The sequence below is a fragment of the Rhinolophus hipposideros genome, assembly GCF_964194185.1.
Source record: "Rhinolophus hipposideros genome assembly, chromosome: 7".
Taxonomy (NCBI): Eukaryota; Metazoa; Chordata; class Mammalia; order Chiroptera; family Rhinolophidae; genus Rhinolophus; species Rhinolophus hipposideros.
The window spans coordinates 56649096-56668299 of record NC_138053.1 but is presented as its reverse complement, the minus strand read 5'-3'; the positions used below and the strand labels follow the sequence as shown (position 1 = coordinate 56668299).

The window sequence follows — 19204 nt, the reverse complement described above, 5'->3', positions numbered from 1 at the left end:
ATATTGTACTTACAGGAAAGGAGGAAATAACAAATTAATCAAAATATTTCACCGAGATGGGAAATATGGCTTCTCTGACCCATTAACCTTCAACTCTGTGGTTGAATTAATAAACCACTACCGGAATGAATCTCTAGCTCAATACAATCCCAAACTGGATGTGAAATTACTTTATCCAGTATCCAAATACCAACAGGTAATCAAATACTCATGTTATTATATTATTAAAATAAGATACTTGCTATGCTTAGAAAACATTTTGAAACGGATGAATTACATGTAATGAAATTTGAAAAGCTTTGCACTTGTGATTACAAAATTACAATTTAAGAGAGAAGCTAAATAAAATACTTTATCTGACATGCAAAAAATCCTTATTTTGTTAAACAATCCTTAGTTGATTTAATACCTTATCAACTGACTTTCTTTTTCTCCTGGTCTCTAATTCTTCTAGGATCAAGTTGTCAAAGAAGATAATATTGAAGCTGTAGGGAAAAAATTACATGAATATAACACTCAGTTTCAAGAAAAAAGTCGGGAATATGATAGATTATATGAGGATTATACCCGTACTTCCCAGGTGAGTTTTCTGTGAAAATCCGATTAAAATTTTAGAAGTCTTAGTTATTAAAACCTAACATATATTAAAGTCAGCTTAAAAAAAAAAACGAAAGTAAAAAAGGTTGAGTTTTTGCAAATAAAGTGGGGAAAAAGAGCATTTATGAATCGTTGATTATTCTAATAATTTATTCGTTGTCTCTCTAAACCTTTCGAATGAAGCCTATAAATATCAGAATAATAAATTAAGTTCACAAGATAAATGAAGAGGTTGCTGTGAGTTTTAAGTTGATTTGATGTCATTCCTGATGGAAGAATTCTTGTTAGATTGGAAACTAGTAATAATGGAAAGTTCCACAGACTTGCCTAATCTTAGAAATGGAGATTTAACCATTATTTAACCCCTGCCATGAAAAACAGAGGCCACACTATTGTAATGTTATCCTGAAGACTTAATCTTCTCTAGGCCATCTTGTATCTGGGCCCCGCCAGAGGGAGGAGAAGGGATGTCCTAACTGCTGATAAAGTGGAATGGCTTCAACAAAGATGAAACTGTAGGAAATTGTCAAGTAGTCGTCTTCCACAGATTGGGAAAATTCCCAAAGGAAATGGGTAGTTTCGTGATAGTATTATTGGGTTTTATGAATTAGAGTCCCACCTTGCTGAGAGTACTTGGGTGCTAGATAGTGACACAGATCAGATATCCTGGTAGTGCCTTGCAATAAGAAATGGCCTGTTTTACAAAAGGGGTGACATTGTCTTATTAAAATTGTGTTACAGGAAATTCAAATGAAAAGAACAGCTATTGAAGCATTTAATGAAACCATAAAAATATTTGAAGAACAGTGCCAAACCCAGGAGCGGTACAGCAAAGAGTACATAGAAAAGTTTAAACGTGAAGGCAATGAGAAAGAAATACAAAGGTTGGTGAACCATGAGCCTTTCCTTTGTCCTTGTGCTAGAGATAGTCAGAATCTCCCAGAACTGCTTACAGATGATCTTGCTTTCTCGCATGATTAAAAAACAACAGCAGTGTTTACCTGAGGAATCTAGAGTGAATCTTTTCATAAACTTGGGGAAACCTTCCCGAATGAACTCAGGTAATGACAGATGCATTTCTCTTCACTGTAGGATTATGCATAATTATGAAAAGTTAAAGTCTCGCATCAGTGAAATTGTTGACAGTAGAAGAAGGCTGGAGGAAGACTTAAAGAAGCAGGCAGCTGAGTATCGGGAGATAGACAAACGCATGAACAGCATTAAACCAGACCTCATTCAGCTGAGAAAGACAAGAGACCAGTACTTGATGTAAGGATTGAAAACGGAACCCTGTAAGTGAATGACTGGTAATGGCTAAAGTTAAGGATAAGTTGTAAATAACGTTTTCTTTTTAAAACTCTTTTTCAGGTGGTTGACTCAGAAAGGAGTTCGGCAAAAGAAGTTGAACGAATGGTTGGGCAATGAAAACACTGAAGAGTAAGTAATTCCTACAGATGACAGGATCTTTTTCATTTTAGGAAAGCTCGTGACTTGCTTTAGAGGAAAAGGGAAGACTTTTACTGAGTTTGGAACATCTTGTGGGAGAAAGTGTAGCAACTCAGTCTCATTATCTAGAATTGTTTAAAGGGAAAGTTTAGAAAGGAAGGTACAGAGTTATTTTGTCCCATAATGCTGTAGAGGGACACTGTCCATAATGATGTCCCTGAACATCTGAAAATCCCAACATATGTTTAAGACGATCAGATTTTTTAAAAGACCCAATTAGGCCTAGTATATTTTTGAAGCTCTAAGTATCTGTTTTGTTTGAATTATTTGAAAACTGGCAATCCTCCTAGTCAATCAATTTCCTGACCTAAACCGGACAAACAGGATTGTTTAATACCTTCCTTTCTGCCGAGTCTGCTGAGCACAGTTGCTGACCTCAAAACGGGAAGACTGTACCTGATTGCTGCTAACTCTCTGTCCCGGGAGGGTCTACTGAGGGCTACACGTGATGAAAGGACAACTCAGGCCAAGGAGGCTGGCTGAGTCAGACCAGTGGTCACTTGTAGGAGGGGTGGAAATGAGGCAGAAGTGCTGAGAGAAATGGCCCTTCCTCCGAGGGAGGGTGGCGCAGACTCGTGGCTCCCGTGCACTCCCTTTAGGAACCTTCTCTCCTGCCTCTTTAGCCAATATTCACTGGTGGAAGACGATGAGGATTTGCCCCACCATGACGAAAAGACGTGGAATGTCGGAAGTAGCAACCGAAACAAAGCTGAAAACCTACTGCGAGGGAAGCGAGACGGCACTTTTCTGGTCCGGGAAAGCAGTAAACAGGGCTGCTACGCCTGCTCCGTAGTGTATGTATCCCCAGCAAACTGTTTTTCTTGTCAAACATCTTTTGAGAAGGTGTTTCATCCAGCCAGGGGGCAACGCTTTGAAAAAGTTCTGATCGGGAAGAATCTTACAGATTATAATAATGTAGAAGAGGAAATAAAACAGGCAGAAGATTTTAAAGTCTGTTAATAGACTCGAGTAGAAAGAAACCTGCTTTTTAGCTGGAAGATTGGGGGTTGGGTCCCAATTCAGCAACTACTTTGTTTTTTGGGGGGTGTTTTTCTTTTTTTATCTTTAAAGTGGAAATAGCAGTGCTTGGTTTTTTTTGCCTCCCAAGGCTGATAGAATTAGACTCAGAGGTAACGGAGAGCACCACCCACAGGTAAAATCCATCGGGGAGCAGATCAAAACACTAAGAAAAAAGACTGGTCCCTGTCCTTGAGATAATTACTCCCAAGAGAGGACATTTTTGTCATATGGCATATTTTGTTTCTTTCTTAGTAGTCTGGGGCGTACTTTGAATGAAAAGGGAGTTTGGGATCGCTCACAGCATTTCAGAGCAGTGAGTGTCCTCCAGCAGAGAGGTTCTGAACGTACGTCATACTCCGTGAGCTACCTCCGTTTAAGCAGAGACCTAGCCCTATCGCATAGGAGGAGTGAGCAGAACTTTGAGGACGAGGGAATAGAGAGCCAGTGCCTGGATGGAAGGGCGTGTGGACATTTTAAGGCTAGCCTGAGAGAAGGAAGCCTATTGATAACTGTGGTAATAGTATGACCCTGATCGTTAAGCAGCGCCGATGGTAACGGTTGGAAGCTACCCCTCGTAACATGCTTATTGCATTCCGGGCATTCTGTTAAGTACATCATCTCATTTCTCAAAGCCACCCTGTTACACATATTTTACTGTCACCTTCCTTTTAAGCCATTTTTAAGATGAAAATACAGTGGCTCAGTGAAGCTGGATTACCGACGCAAGTCACTCAGCCAGTGACAGAGCCATGAGTCTACAGCTAAGCTGTGGCTCTTCCCTCCCTGGAGCCTGGCTGGCATACAGTGTGCTTTTCAGTGGTGATGATTTTGTTAAAAACCCCTTGAGGAGTCATGAGTTGTCCTGGACAAGCTCAAAAGGCATGTGTACTCTCTCTCTCTCTAGGGTGGACGGCGAGGTGAAGCATTGTGTCATAAACAAAACAGCCACCGGCTACGGCTTTGCCGAGCCCTATAACTTGTACAGCTCCCTGAAAGAACTGGTGCTACATTACCAACACACCTCCCTTGTACAGCACAATGACTCCCTCAACGTCACACTAGCCTACCCAGTATATGCACAGCAGCGGCGATGAAGCACGGACCCTCCGATCCTCCTGATGTCCAGCCACCCTGAGGCCTCTGGAAAGCACAGGGCTCCTTCTCCAGCCTGACCTGTGAATTGAGCTGCGGACACCAAGCCGTCTGTCTTCAGATGGGACTCGCGCTTTCAACAAAAAAAGTAGTACGGGAAGACACGCAGCCTCGCGCTGTGCGATGACCAGACGTTCCTAATCTGGAGTGCTTATCCTTCCTTCCTTCCTTTCCTTTTTTATTTTTTGGGGGATTTAATTTAAAGCCACCACACAACACACAACACAAAGAGAAAAAGAAATGCAAAAATCTCTGCGTGCAGGGACATAGAGGCCTTTACCCATGGTGCTCGTTCACGCTTTCTGAAGCTTTACCAGCTCAAAGTTGGGACCTTGTAGACCAGAGGATGGATGGGGCTGAAGAGCCCTGGCCTGGGATCGCTTGGTCCAGCCTGGTTTAGCCTGGGTGTTGCTGTGCACGGTGGACCCAGACACTTCGCACTGTGGATTATTTCATTTTCTAACAAATGAACAATATGTAGCAGAAAGGCACTTCCGGCGCACAAGGGACACTTTGGGAGAACGTCAGCTCACGTATGTTCAGAGGAAATTCTGTTGTAGCAAAGTGCCAGAAAGTGTTTTGTTTAAACTTTTCAAAAACAAAACAAAACCTACCAACAGAAAAAAATGGAACTTGGAAAATAGGACTTAAAGTGAAACTCAGTATATAAAATATGTACATAACATTGGATGACTAACTATCAAAAAGACGGATTTGTATCAATACCAAATAGCTTCTGTTTTGTTTTGCTGAAGGCTAATTTCACAGTGCTATGCAATTCTTAATTTTCATTGTTATCTCAGTTTTAAATGTACCTTCAGAATAAGCTTCCCTTGCTCCAGTTTTTGTTGCTTGAAAATACTGTTGTCCCTGATTTTCGTGTTAATATTCATTTTGTTATTCTTTTATCTTTTTTTTTTTAAGAAGAAATGTACAGGATGCCAGTTTAAAAAAGGCTTCAGAATTAAAACTATGAAATATTTTACAGTTTTTCTTGTACAGAGTACTTGGCTGTTAGCCCAAGGTTAAAAAGTTCATAACAGATTTTTTGGACTAAATGTTTTGTTGGGCAGTGCCTGATAAGCTTCAAAGCTGCTTTATTCAATAAAAAAAAAAGAGAAAGATATATGACTATGACAAAGTATCGCTGAGTTCAACAATGTTTCAAGACTCTTAAAATACGGTACCTGACAATGTTTGTTTCATAAAGAATTGTGAACTTCTTGGATCTAGGGAGGGGGGATGTAGCAAAGGGGTGTACAGGTAGGGTGCAGGGAGGGGTGGCATGCACTTTCTCATGATGACAGAAGAAGGAACTAACTGCAAAGTGAAATTGCTTGTACTTCAGTCTTTTCCCACTTTGATCTGCTAGTTCTCAATTGTGACGATTACAAACCTACTAGGACTCTAACACAGTGCAGCTGGTCAGATATTTCAGTTCTTAGGAAGGAAGTTAAGACTCCAGGAACAGCGGTCCACCTTTGTTTGGAACGCTGATTTCAAGGTATACTCGCTACATTTAGAAAAGATATCTCTTTTTAACATTGGACTACCATTACAACCAACTAACATTCATTTTAGAAAAAGCATGATCTGAAAAAATGTTTTTATCTGGATATTTGTTCTTTTTCTGAGCTTTCCGTTCACTTTAGATCATAAAGCGAATAGGCATGATCGTGAAACTTACTGCTCTGGGGCTGTGCGGGGCTCATTCAAGTCATGGCCATTTCAGGAATCATAACAGTCCTTCTCATTCATCCAAATAATTGTATGTGTTATACTCCCACTGTGGGGAAAAGGAAGGGGTTGTTAGTCATCTTTCTAATTTAAGGCAAGCATGAGGGGCCTCTGATTCACAGATGCAAAAGCCTGTGTTCAGTGGAAATTGTACATATATTGGGAGGAATAAAGGATGATTATAATCATGGTCAGTAGGCTGGTAGATTAAAACAAAATCGTACAATTTCAGTTTTCCATTCTCAACATGAGATTCATTCACAGCTTTATTTCTCTTCCCTCAAATACTGGGTGGGGGGATTTTGTTTTGCTAATGTTGTTCCTTTTGAAATTCTTTTGAAAGACTCCTTCTAGCAGCTGAGTTAATCAACTGTAGAATGTATTTTTTTTCCCTCTGTACGTGAAGCTATTCATATCAAGAGCAATAGTCAGTCTTGCAGCCAGACTGACAGCCCTTAAACTTGACTACACTGATCTGACCATCTCCCTCTCATCTCCGGACAATTGATGATTTCCCTGGTTTGCGTCTGTATCTGGTTTAAATCTCTCCTTCCTTGTCCCATACAAGTCTAACAGTCGTTTCTTAAACTAGGGTTTTTTTGTTGTTTTGTTTTCTTGTTTTGTTTAGCGCATCCATGTATGCTATTAAGTATAAATTTTCATTTACTTTCTAACCTATAAGCTCTGAGATGGAATGTTTCATGAACAGCTACATTTCATTAACAGTTTTGTTAGTGTTTTTGCTTCAACACTTCGCAAGATGACATGGTGTTAGGCACCTGCCTTATTTTTGCGTCGCACAAGCATACACAATAGGTTTCCTTTGATCTGGAAGGGCAGGATGCCGCATTCCATATCACAGTGAGTTACACCACACCTATGACGTTACACTTCTGCCAGATGCCTGCTTGTGTGTAGCATGCCCGCCACACATGTCATTCTAGATGTTTGACCCACAGGGCTCTATGGGTTCATTCAGACACTCATCTCCTAACAACATTGTCTCAGTGGCTCAAAGGTATGACTGGATACAGCAGAGGCACTGTGACACATCCTCTTCTCCGGGCATTGATTTTCCCCACCCAGTCTGCCATCCTAAAAATAAAAGCCAGAAGCTAAGCTGCAGCGGCTGTGACAGGGCTGCAGAAGTGGAAGCACTGGGACCTGATATTAGGAGAGAAAGATTATAACCATGTGAAAAGGCGAAAAGCGAGTGTGTGCAACATCTGACAACTTCTCGGCCCTTGATACGTGTATATATGTATATGTGCATGGATTGTGTTTCCAGTACACCTTTCAACCAAAAGATATCCACAGTCGTTGCGTTCAAGTACATAACAAGCAAATGTCTAGTACAGTTCTTGTATGTGTGTAGGGGTTGTTTTTTTCCTCTGAAGTTGCTTTGTTTTGTCTTATAAAGGTGAAAATTGTTTGCAAGTGAAGTGAGAAGTTCATAATTCTTTGGCTTTTTTCCTGTTTTTAAAGTTACTCCTTTTGGGAAGCTGGTCTGGATGACCCGCTTCACTTGGAAATCTTCGTTTTCAATGTGTCAAGTCAAAATGTGTTTATGTGAGCTGTCACTGTAGGGAACCAAGTGCTTTGTCATATAGCTGGTTATGAACTAGTAATGTGTTTGGGAAGTCCTACTGATGTTCCTTATTGGGAGAAAAATTCTGCTGGTTTTTAACAACTGTGCTTTTGCTATGCATGGTATCCAAGTCAGTTGGAAAGCAGACCCTGAAATTGGAGTTCAGGGTCATTTAAGAAAGGGGCAGTTTAAAGCACAATGCCTCACATGGGACAAAGTTCCAAAATACTAAATTCTTATTTTTAAAAAATCTAGTTATATAAAATACTAGTATTATGAGTGAGAGGGGAACAGAATTGGGTTCATTGGAAACACTATCCAACTTAACATTAAACTTGTCACCATGAAATAGCATTAGCTGCCCAGGATGCTGCTATTAAAAAACAAAAACAAAAACGAAAATATTCATTTATATCTGTGTATTTTTTAAAGCTACGATCTGTTCAATGTTTTTACAAATCTGTTTATATGACATTGTTAAAATAAAGTTGGTCTTTTGACGAGAGGAAGGATGTCATGGTCAGTTGTAATTTTGCCTTTACAAGGCAACTTGGGTTGGGGGGCGGGGGAGTGTGCCTCCTTGACATTTGGTTGAAGCTATAGATTTAATGGAGCTATGTCTTGTTGTTTTAAGTTGCTTTAATGCATTGTATTAGGTCTTCAAACAGAATAAAGGTTGTTTTGAAACTTACTGGTTTGAAATTTCAGTTATCACCTAAGAAGTATTTCTAAAACCACTTTTACTCTTAGTTAATAAAAGTTGCTGTTTCTATAGTCTCTCACCAACCTCCTTTCACTCTATTAATCTCATTCTTCAAAGTGAGAAGGACATTAAAAGTGGTCACATGAATGATAGCTCAGTGTTGTTTACCTAACTACACTATATCTTTAATGATGAAAAGAAATAGCTCTAGGGTGGCTGGTTGGCTCAGTTGGTTAGAGTGCAGTGCTCCAAACAACAGGGTTGCCAGTTCAATTCCTACATGGGCCCCTGTGAGCTGCGCCCTCCACAACTAGATTGAAACAACGTCTTGACTTGGAACTGATAGGTCCTGGAAAAACACAAATAAATAAAAGCTAAGAAAAAAAAAGAAATAGCTCTAGGTGATATCATTTCAAGGCATGTTCTTGCTACAAGAAAACAAGAACGCCCACTGTCCTTCAATCACTCTCCTCCACCATCTCCAAACCTTCAGAATTGTTCTCTACACACTATGGTTTGTGAAGGAATTGATTTTGTCTGCATATTTTGAACACTCACAGTGCAGGTCCGGTGCTGTTTTATAGACGGAACTAACTAAGCACACTCCAGATTCAGGTTTCACATTGTAGCATATAGTCAATGTATATACAAACTTACTTTAGTTTGTTTCTAATGTTTTCTTCTATTAGTTTCAGACATACAGAACAGCATAATGATCAGACATTTACACCCCTCACAAAGTGATAACCCCAACAAGTCTACCCACCCAATACTGTACACAGTTATTAGAACATTAGGGACTATATTCCCCATGCCGCACTACACACCCCTGTGACTTTTTTTAAGTTATAGTTGACATTCATTAATACTTTATATTAGTTTCAGGTGTACAGTGTAGTGGTTAGATATTTATTTTCATTTATGAAGTGATCCCCCAGTAAGTCTACCCAGCCGGCACTATAGTTTTTACAATACTGTTGACTATATTCCCCATACTGTAATTTACATCCTGTGACTCTCCTGTAACTATCAATTTATATTTCTTAATCCCTTCACCTTTCTCACCCAGCCCCCCCAACCCCCTCCCATCTAATAACCATCAGTTGGTTCTCTGTATCTATGGGTCTGTTTATTTTGCTTGCTTGTTTATTTTGTTATTTAGATTCAACATGTAAGTGATGTCATGTGATATTTGTCTTTCTCAGTCTGATTTATTTCACTTAGCATAATACCCTCTAGGTCCATCCATGTTGCAAATGGTAAGATTTCATTCTTTATAGGAGACTAATACTCCACTGTATATATAGATCACATTTTTATCTAGTCCTCTATTGATAGGCATTTCAGTTTCCATATTTTGGCTAATATAAATAACGCTGCAGTGAACATAGGGGTGCATATATCTTTTCAAATTAGTATTTTGGATTTCTTCAGATAAATACCCAGAAGTGGAATTGCTGGAAGTGGAATTATAAGTTAGTTCTATCTTTAATTTTTTTGAGGAAACTTCATACTGTTTTCCATAGGGACTGCACGAATTTACAGTCCCACCAACAGCGCACAAGAGTTCCCTTTTCCCACATCCTCAGCAATGCTTTTTTGTTTATTTATTGGTGATAGCCATTCTGACAGATATGAGGTGATATCTCATTGTGATTTTTACATGCGTTTCCCTGATGATTAGTGACTTGGAGCATCTTTTCATATGTCTTGGCTATCTGATGTCCTCTTTGGAGAAATGTCTATTCAGTTCCTCTACCCATTTGTTAATTGGATTGTGTGTGTGTGTGTGTGTGTGTGTGTGTGTGTGTGTGTGTGTGTGAAGTTGTATAAATTTTTGAAAGTAGTTTTGGATATTAATCCCATATCAAATGTATCATTGGTGAATATCTTCTTCCATTCAGTAGGATATCTTTTTGTTTTGTCGATGGTTTCCTTTGCTATGCAAAAAACATTTTAATTTCATGTAGTTCCATTTGTTTATTTTTCCTTTTGTTTCCCTTGACAAAGAAGATATGTCAGTAAAAATATTACTAAGGGTAATCTCAGAGTTTACTGCCTATATTTTCTTCTAGAAGTTTTATGGTTTCGATATGGAGTAAGAAGATGGTCCACTTTCATTTTTTGCATATATTCAGTTTTCCCAGCACTGTTTATTGAATAGAATGTCTTTACTCCAGTGCTTCCTTTGTCATAGATTAAGTGACCCTACGGCATGGATTTATTTCTGGGCTCTCTATTCTGTTCCATTGATCTATGGGTCACTTTATGGGTATTGGTATTTATGCCAATACCATGTTTTGATTACTATGGCCTTGTAGTATAATTGAATATCAGGTACCATAATACCTCCAGCTTTGTTCTTTCTCACATTGCTATGGCTATTTGGGGTGTTTTATGGTTCCATATAAATTTTAGATTTGTTTTGGTTCTGAAAAAATGCCATTGGCATTTTGATAGGGATTGCATTGAATCTATAGATTGCTTTGGGTAGTATGGACATTTTAACTATATTAATTCTCTCTATACATGAGCATGGTATATGCTGTCATTTATTTGTACCTTTATTTTCTCTCTTCAATGTCTTACCATTTTATGAGTACAGATATTTTACCTCCTTGGTTAAATTTATTACTAAGTTTGTTTCTTTTTTGTTTGTTTTTTTTTTTTTTATGCAATTGTAAATGGGATTGTTTTCTTAATTTCTCTGAGAGTTCATTATTGGCATATAAAAATGCAACTGATTTCTGAATATTAATTTTGTATCCCGCTGCTTTATTAAATTCACTTATCAGTTCTAATAGATTTTTGGTGGAACTTTGGGGTTCTCTCTATGTAGTATCATGTCTGCAAATAATGACAGTTTTACTTTGTCATTTCCAATTTGGATGCCTTTTATTTATTTTTCTTGTTTGATCATTGTGGCTAGAACTTCCAGTACTATGTTGAATAAAAGTGGTGAAAGTGAACACCCTTGACTTGATCTTGAAGAGTTTGACAAAATTCAGCATCAACTTATGATAACTCTCAACAATGTGGGAACAGAGGGAACATATCTCAACATAATAAAGGCCATATATAGCAAACCCACAGCTAATATCATACTCAGTGGGGAAAAGCTTTTCCCCACTGAGTATGATCATATAGTTTTTATTTTTCATTCTGTTTATGTGGTGTATGTTGATTTTTGGATATTGAACCAACATTGTATACCAGGAATAAATCTCCCTTGATCATGGTGTATGATCTTTTTAAAGTATTACCGAATTCAGTTTGCTAGTATCTTGTTGAGGACTTTTGCATCTATGTTCATCAGGAGTATCGTCCTGTAATTTTTTTTTTTTTTTTTTTTTTTTTTATGTCTTTGTGTGGTTTTAGAATCAGGGTAATGGTGGCCTCGTAGAATGAGCTTGGGAGCCTCTCCTTGTCTTGAATTTTTTGGAATAATTTGAGAATAGGTATTAATGCTTTTTTGAATGTTTGGTAGAATTCACCTATGAAGCCATCTGGTTCAGGATTTTTGTTTGTTGGGAGCTTGTTGATTACTGATTCAATTTCATTAGTAGTAATCAATTGGTTCAGATTTTCTGTTTCTTCTTAATTCAGCCTTGGAAGATTGTATGCTTCTAAGAATGTATCCATTTCTTCCAGATTTTTTAATTTGTTGGTGTATAATTGCTCATAGTATTTTCTTAAATTTTTTTGTATTCCTGTGGTGTCCATTGTCACTTCTCTTTCATTTCTGATTTTATTTATTTGAGTCCTCTTTTCTTTTCCTTGATGAGTCTGGTTAATTGTTTATCAATTGTTTCCCCCAAAGAATTAGCTCTTGGTTTCATCAATTTTTTGTATTGTTATTTTTAGCCTCTATTTCATTTATTTCCACTTTGATCTTTATTATTTCCTTTATCCTACTCACTTTGGGCTTTCTTTGCTATTCTTTTTGCAGTTCCCTTAAGTATAAAGTTATATTGTTTATTTGAGATTTTTCTTGTTTCTTTAGGTAGGCCTGCATTGCTATGAATTTCCCTCTTAGGACTGCTTTCACTGTGTCCAACAGATTTTGGGTCACTGTGTTTTCATTTTCATTTGTCTCAAGGAATCTTTTGATTTCTTCCTTGGTCTCATTGTTAACCCATTCAATGTTTATTAGCATGTTATTTAGCCTCCAACTGTTCATGTGTTTTTCAGGTTTTTGTTGTTGTTGTTGTTGTTGTTGTTGTTGTGATTTCTAGTTTCATACAATTGTGGTCAGAGAAGACACTTGATATGATTTCAATCTTAGACTTGTTTTGTAGCCTAACAGGTGGTCTATCTTGGAAAATGTTCCATGTGCACTTTAAAAGAATATATATTCTGCTTTGGCGTGAAATGCTCTAAAAATATCAATTAAATCCATCTGGTCTAGTGTGTCATTTAAGACCACTGTTTCCTTGTTGATTTTCTGTCTGGAAGATCTGTCCATTGGTGTCAATGGGTGTTAAAGTCCCCTATTATGATTGTGTTACTATCCGTCTTTCCCTTTATATTGGTAAATATTTGTTTTGCATATTTAGGTGCTCCTAGATTGGGTACATAGATGTTTACTAGTGTTAAGTCCTCTTGTTGGATTGATCCCTTTATCATTATGTACTATCCTTCTTTGTCTCTTATTATAGTCTTCATTTCAAATTCTATTTTGTCCAATATATTGATATCCCAGATTTTTTTTGGTCTGTTTCCATTTACATGAAATATCTTTTTCCATCTCTTTACTTTCAGCCTACATTTGTCTTTCATTCTGAGGTGAGTCTCTTGTAGACAGCATATGCATGTGTCTTGTTTTCTTATCCATTCAGCTCCCCTGTGTCTTTTAATTGGAGCATTGAATCCATTTACATTTAAACTGATTATTGATAGGTACATAGTTATTGCCATTTTATTATTCATATTATTGATCTTTTGTTTGTTTTCCCCACTTCTTCTTTCAGTAGTCCCTTTAGCATTTCTTGCAATACTGGCTTAGTAGTAATAAATTCCTTTAGATTTTTCTGGGGAGCTCTTTATCTCTCCTTCAATTTTAAATGATAGCCTTGCTGGGTAGAACAGTCTTGATTGTTGGCCCTTGCTTTTCATCACTTTGAATATTTACTGCCACTCCCTTCTGGCCTGCAAAGTTTCTGTTGAGAAATCAGCTGATAGTCTTATGGGAGCTCCCTTGTAAGTGACTAGTTGTCTTTCTCTTGCTGCTTTTACGATTCTCTGTTTTTAACCTTTGCCATTTTAATTATAATTCTTGGTGTGTTTTGGTGTGGACCTCTTCTTTCCACAACTTGTTTGGGACTCTCTGCACTTCCTGGGCTTGTGTGTCTATTTCCTTTGCCAGGTTAGGGAACTATACAGCCATTATTTCTTCAAATAGGTTCTCGATCCCTTGCTCCCTCTCTTCTCCTTCTGGTACTCCTATGATGTAAATGTTATCATGCTTGATGTTGTCTCAGTGGTCCCTTAAACTATCTTTACTTTTTTTGTTTGTTTGTTTGTTATTGTTGTTGTTATTCTGATAGGGTGTTTTCTGCTACTTTGTCTTCTAAAACAGATTTGATCCTCTTCTTCATCTAATCTGCTGATGATTCCCTTCTAGTGCATTCTTCATTTTAGTTATTGTATCCTTTATTTCTCACTGGTTCTTTGTTATGGTTTCTACGTCCTTCTTTATGCTTACTATCTCTTTGTTGAAGTTCTCACTGTTTCTTAAACATTCTTATAACCAGTGTTTTAAACTCTGTCTCCTGTAGGTTGGTTGGCTCCATTTCATTTGGTTCTTTTTCTGGAGCTCTCTCTCTCTCTTGTTCTTTTATTTGGGACATGTTTCTTTTTTTTTTTTTTTTTTTTTTTTCCATTCTGGCTGCTTCTTTGTGTTTGCTTCTATGTATTAGGTAGATCTCCTATGTCTCTCAGTCTTTGCTGGGTGGCCTTATATAGTAGGTGCCCTGTGTGGTCCAGTGGCGCAGCCTCTCTGATTGCCTGTACATGTGTTTCAGGAGTGTACCTTGGGTGTATTGTGTGTATTCCCCTGTTGTAGTTGAGCTTTAGTTGTTTTTGGTGCATCAGTAGGTGGGATTGACTCAGGCTGACTAGCTGTGAGGATTGTCTATGCCCACAATGCTGTGTGAGGGCTGACTCCTCAGAGAGAGATTCACCCACATGGGCTCTTGTGCCTGTTAATACCACCCTTTGGTGTGCCACTTGTGGGGCTAATTAGGTAGTGCTCTGGTGTGGTCTGAGCCCAGCCTCTGGGTATGTTGTTTCTAGTGCCTCTTAGGAGGGGCTTTCATGCAGCCCAGGGCAAACTGGTACGAGCTACAAAGCTATATGCAATTTGTTGCTGCCTATATTGGACCAGGAGGCATGTGGAGGTGGCCTCACTGTGAATTGAGGTCAGCTGGCACCAGTACTGGGCCTGGGGCAGCTTAGCAAAAGGTCCAGAGTCCCCCTAGGCCTGTTGCCACCTGCCTGCAGCCCCTAAGGCTCAGTGGCTGAAAGAGCTTCCTTAGGTGTATAGGCCAGGCTGGTTGACCCAGTGTTGACAGTGCCCCTGGTGATGCTGCCCAAGTTGGGTGGGACGTGGTCCCAGGGAGTCACGGGGTGTGGCCAGTGGTTTTTATAAAGTTAATACAGATTCAGCTCCTGCACTAGTACCAAGCCTGGGGCCACTCTGAAAAACACCCTGAGAGCAGTGGCCAGCCTCACTTGCCTCATGCTTATAGATCCCTGAGAGCTTCCCAAGAAGGGCTGTAGCACAAGCTAGGGCTGACCACCCACCACTGAAAGTTTCCTAGGCCTCCATGGGCCATCTACTGCTGTACAAGCCTCCCACAGCTTATAGGGTGAGGCTGGCTGCCCAAGCGCTGAGGGTGCCCTGGACAATGCCACACTACTTGGGTGGGGCCCAAGGGAGTCACCAAGGCGGTGCACACACATGTGGATGTTACCAGACCAATGTGATCTTGGATTTAGCCCTGTGGGGGTGGGATCAGCACAGGAAAGATGGTGCTCTCCTTTAGGTTACACATGAGGTTGGCTCCACACAGGGATAATGGCAGTTGTCCCTCTAGCCATCACCCTGAAGCCACACCACTCAGTCTCTCCCTGTATATCTCTGGCACCTCTTGAGTCACCATCCTTCTGATGGAGCCCAGGGTGAGTGCCTGCAAGTGAGTGAGTCTATGCAATGGCCCTTTAAGAGGATGTCTGGGTTTCCAGCTGCCTTCCATCTCACAGAGATAGATGTGCAGAACCCTTGCTTAATTTCACTGCCAGATGTTGTAGGGACTCTTCTTCCTGGCATAGGACCCCTGGGCTGGGGAGCCCAGTGTGGAGCAGGACCCATCCATCTTCCAGAGGGACTTCCACCACCAAGGTGTCCCTCACAGTGATCAATCACTACCTGTGGGTTTGGGGCCAGCCCATTTTGAGTCTCCACCCCTACTACTAGTCTTGATGTGGCCTCTTCTTTATATCCTTAGTTATAGGGGTCCTAGTCATCTAGTCCTCAGATGATCCTCGAGGTTGATTTTTCTATAACTTAGCTGTAATTTTATGTGATCCTGGGAGGCAGCCGGTGTAGTGTTTACCTATTCCACCATCTTGGAACTTCCTCCTTATACAAACTGTTCTTAATCTGAAATCATTTTGATTTTATTACTGAACAACTTTATGAGAATGCCACTCTCCATATATATGGCACTTGCTTTACATGTAGACACAGTGAGGGCCCTAGATGTGAAGACGTGGTCTAGTAATGGAGATGAGAGGGACACATAAATAATTACAGTCATGACAACATGAGTAACATTTTCTGGGTATGGAAATAACTCAGATTCATTTCCTACTTTTCTTCTGCTCTGTTCTGTACCACAGAGAACTGTAGTCTCAGAGTCTTTTGCCCTCTTGCTTCTAGGTAATGAGTCTTCCCCTTGGCTTCAGCTTCTGCTAGACAGACAGTCCATTATGCGGGGTCTCTGATCCCACTCCCCACACAAGAACGCAGGACATGGTGAGGCCAAAAAGGAACACCAAAGGAGCCATAGATAGGGGAGTCATACCACTATATTCTCGTTGGTGGCTGGATTGGACACACAGGAAGCAGGAGCCACACGATTCACAATCCGCTGTCTGCTTCTCAACCAACCAACCTCGCCAGCTGCAATCTGTGCTTGCTAGCTTAGCCACGGCAGTTATATTAATGGCTAATGGCTAACTGGTTACAGCTGATAGCCAGCTAGTTACAGCTGATGGTCATCTGTTAGCAGAGCTAACACCTTTCCACATGAGGCCAAAAGCCTGGAAACTGCTCTCTGGGACTCTGTCCCCATGCTGTCTCTCTCACTATACTCTCTCAGTAAAAGCCTCTGGCTTCTGAGCTCCAGAAACATTGCCTCCTTCCATTTTTACTCTAGTCCAAGGTGTAATAGGTGCTTTCTGAGATTGCTAAACCTCTGGTTTCTCTCATCACCCTTTGTTTGGTTTCTGAGCCTTTCCATCAACTTAATAACGGCTATACATGATAAGCCCACAACTGACATCATACTCAATGGTGAAAAGTCAAAAGTTTTTCCTCTAAAATCAGTAAGAAAACAAGGATGCCCACTCTCATTATTCCTATTTAACATAGTACTGAAGTCTTTGTCAGAGCAACCAGGCAAGAAAAAGAAACAAAAGGCATCAGAGTTGGAAAAGAACAAGTAAAATTGTCTCTATTGGCAGATAACATGACTTTATATATAGAAAATTCTAATGACTCCACCAAAAAACTGTTAGATCCAATCAACTAATTCAGTAAAGTTTCAGGATGCAAAAATTAACATACAAAATCAGTAGCTTTTCTATACACTAGCAACAAATTACTTGAAAAAGGAATAAAGCTACCATTTACAATAGCATACCATTTACTACCATTTACAATAGCATCATCTCTATTTTGGAAACTACAAGACATTGTTGAAAGAAATTTAAGAAGACACAAATAAATGGAAAGGTATCATGTGTTCATGGATTGGAAGAACTGATACTACCAAAAAGCCATCTATAAATTTAGTACAATCTCTATCAAGATTCCAATGGCATTTTTTATAGGAGTGAGGAAGAAACAATCCTAATTTTACATGGAACTAAGACCCCAAATAGCCAAAGCAATCCTGAGAAAGAATAACAAAGCAGAAGGCATCACACTTTCTGATTTCCAGCTATACCACAAAGCTAAAGTAATTAAAACAGTACAGGTATAAAAAAAATAGATCAATGAAAGAGAACTGAGAGCACAGAAATAAACCCAAGCATATACAGTCAACTAATATTTTGCAAGGGAGCCAAAAATACTCAATGGAGAAAAGACAGTCCTTTCAATAAATGGTGCTGGGAAAACTGGATATTCACATGTAAAAAAATGAAACTGGACCTTTATGTTACACCATTCACAAAAATTAACTCAAAATGGATTAAAGACATAAATGTGAGACCGGAAACTTGTAGAAGAAAACAAGAAAAAGCTCTTTGACATGAGTCTTCACAATGATTTTTTTGGATATGACACCTAAAGCACAAACAAAAAAAATAAAAAAGAAACAAGTGGGGCTAAAAGACTTCTGCATAGCAAAAGAAACAAACAACAAACTGAAAATACAATCAACAAAATGGGGGAAAAAAATTACTAACCATGTAACCGATAAGGTGTTACTATCCAAAATATATAAAGATTTATCCAACTCAATAGCAAAAAACAAAACAACAAAAAAACCCCAAATAATCCAGTTTTAAAATGGGCAAAATACCTGAATAGGTATTTTTCCAAAGAAGGTATATGAATGGCCAACAGGTACATGAAAAGATGCTCAACATCACTAGTCATTAGGGAAATGCAAATGAAAACCACAATGAGATACCACTTTCACATCTGTGAGAATGGTCATCAAAACAAAAAGCAATACTAGTGATAACAAATGCTGGTGAGGATGTGGAGAAAAGTGAGCACTTGTGCACTGTTGGTTGGATTGCAAACTAGTTGCCACTAAGAAAAATAGTATGGAGGTGCTTCAACGAATTAAAAATAGAACTACCATATGATCTAGCAATTCCACTTCTGGAAATATATCCAAAGGAAATGAAAACAGTAACAAAAAATAGTCTTCATCTTTATATTCATAGCAACATTATTTACAATAGCTAAGACATGGAAACAACCTAAGTGTCCATTGACAAATGAATTGATAAAGAAGAAGTGCTACATATATGCAATGGAATATTACTTAGCCACTAAAAAAGAAAATCCTGCCATTTGCAACATTATGGATGGACCTTGAGAGCATTATGCTAGGTGAAATCAGTCAGACAGAGAAAGACAAATACTGTATGATTTTACTTATATGTGGAATGTAAAAAAAAACACAAAACTAATAAACAAAAAACCCTACTAAACTCATAGTAAGAGAGATCAGATTCGTGGTTACCAGATGTGGACAGTCGGGAGAGTGGAAATCAGAAGAAGGTGGTCAAAAGGGACAACTTGCGGTTTTAAAATAAACAAGTATTGGGGATGTAATGCAGAACATGATGACTAGAATTAACCCTGCTGAATGATATGTATGAAAGTTGTTAATAGAGTAAATCCTCAGAGTTTGCATCACAAGGAAAAACAAGTTTTTTGCATTCTTTTCATTGTATCTATATTAAATGATAAATGGTAACTAAGCTTATTGTGGTAATCGTTTCACAATATATGCAAATCAGACCATTATAATCTATGCCTTAAACTTATATAGTGATGTATGTCAATTATATCTCATTAAAACATGGGGTGGGTGTGTGGGAGAATGGCAATTAGAAAAAAGCCAAGAGATAAATGCTGGGGAGGATGTGGAGAA

General features: G+C 38.9%; 1 protein-coding gene across 3 annotated transcripts in view; it reads left to right on the top strand.

Annotated features, from left to right (window-relative positions):
• Positions 1 to 8291, top strand: part of PIK3R1 (phosphoinositide-3-kinase regulatory subunit 1) — a 75546-nt gene extending 67255 nt beyond the window's left edge. For all 3 annotated transcript variants that reach the window (XM_081053966.1, XM_081053968.1, XM_081053967.1), the window contains 7 exons: positions 16 to 196; positions 455 to 580; positions 1339 to 1481; positions 1690 to 1866; positions 1966 to 2034; positions 2727 to 2897; positions 4028 to 8291. In XM_081053966.1, the coding sequence (XP_080910092.1) occupies positions 16 to 196; positions 455 to 580; positions 1339 to 1481; positions 1690 to 1866; positions 1966 to 2034; positions 2727 to 2897; positions 4028 to 4217 (1057 nt within the window). In that variant the 3' untranslated portion in view covers positions 4218 to 8291. The remainder of the gene's footprint in view (positions 1 to 15; positions 197 to 454; positions 581 to 1338; positions 1482 to 1689; positions 1867 to 1965; positions 2035 to 2726; positions 2898 to 4027) is intronic.
• The last annotated feature ends 10913 nt before the right edge of the window (positions 8292 to 19204 follow it).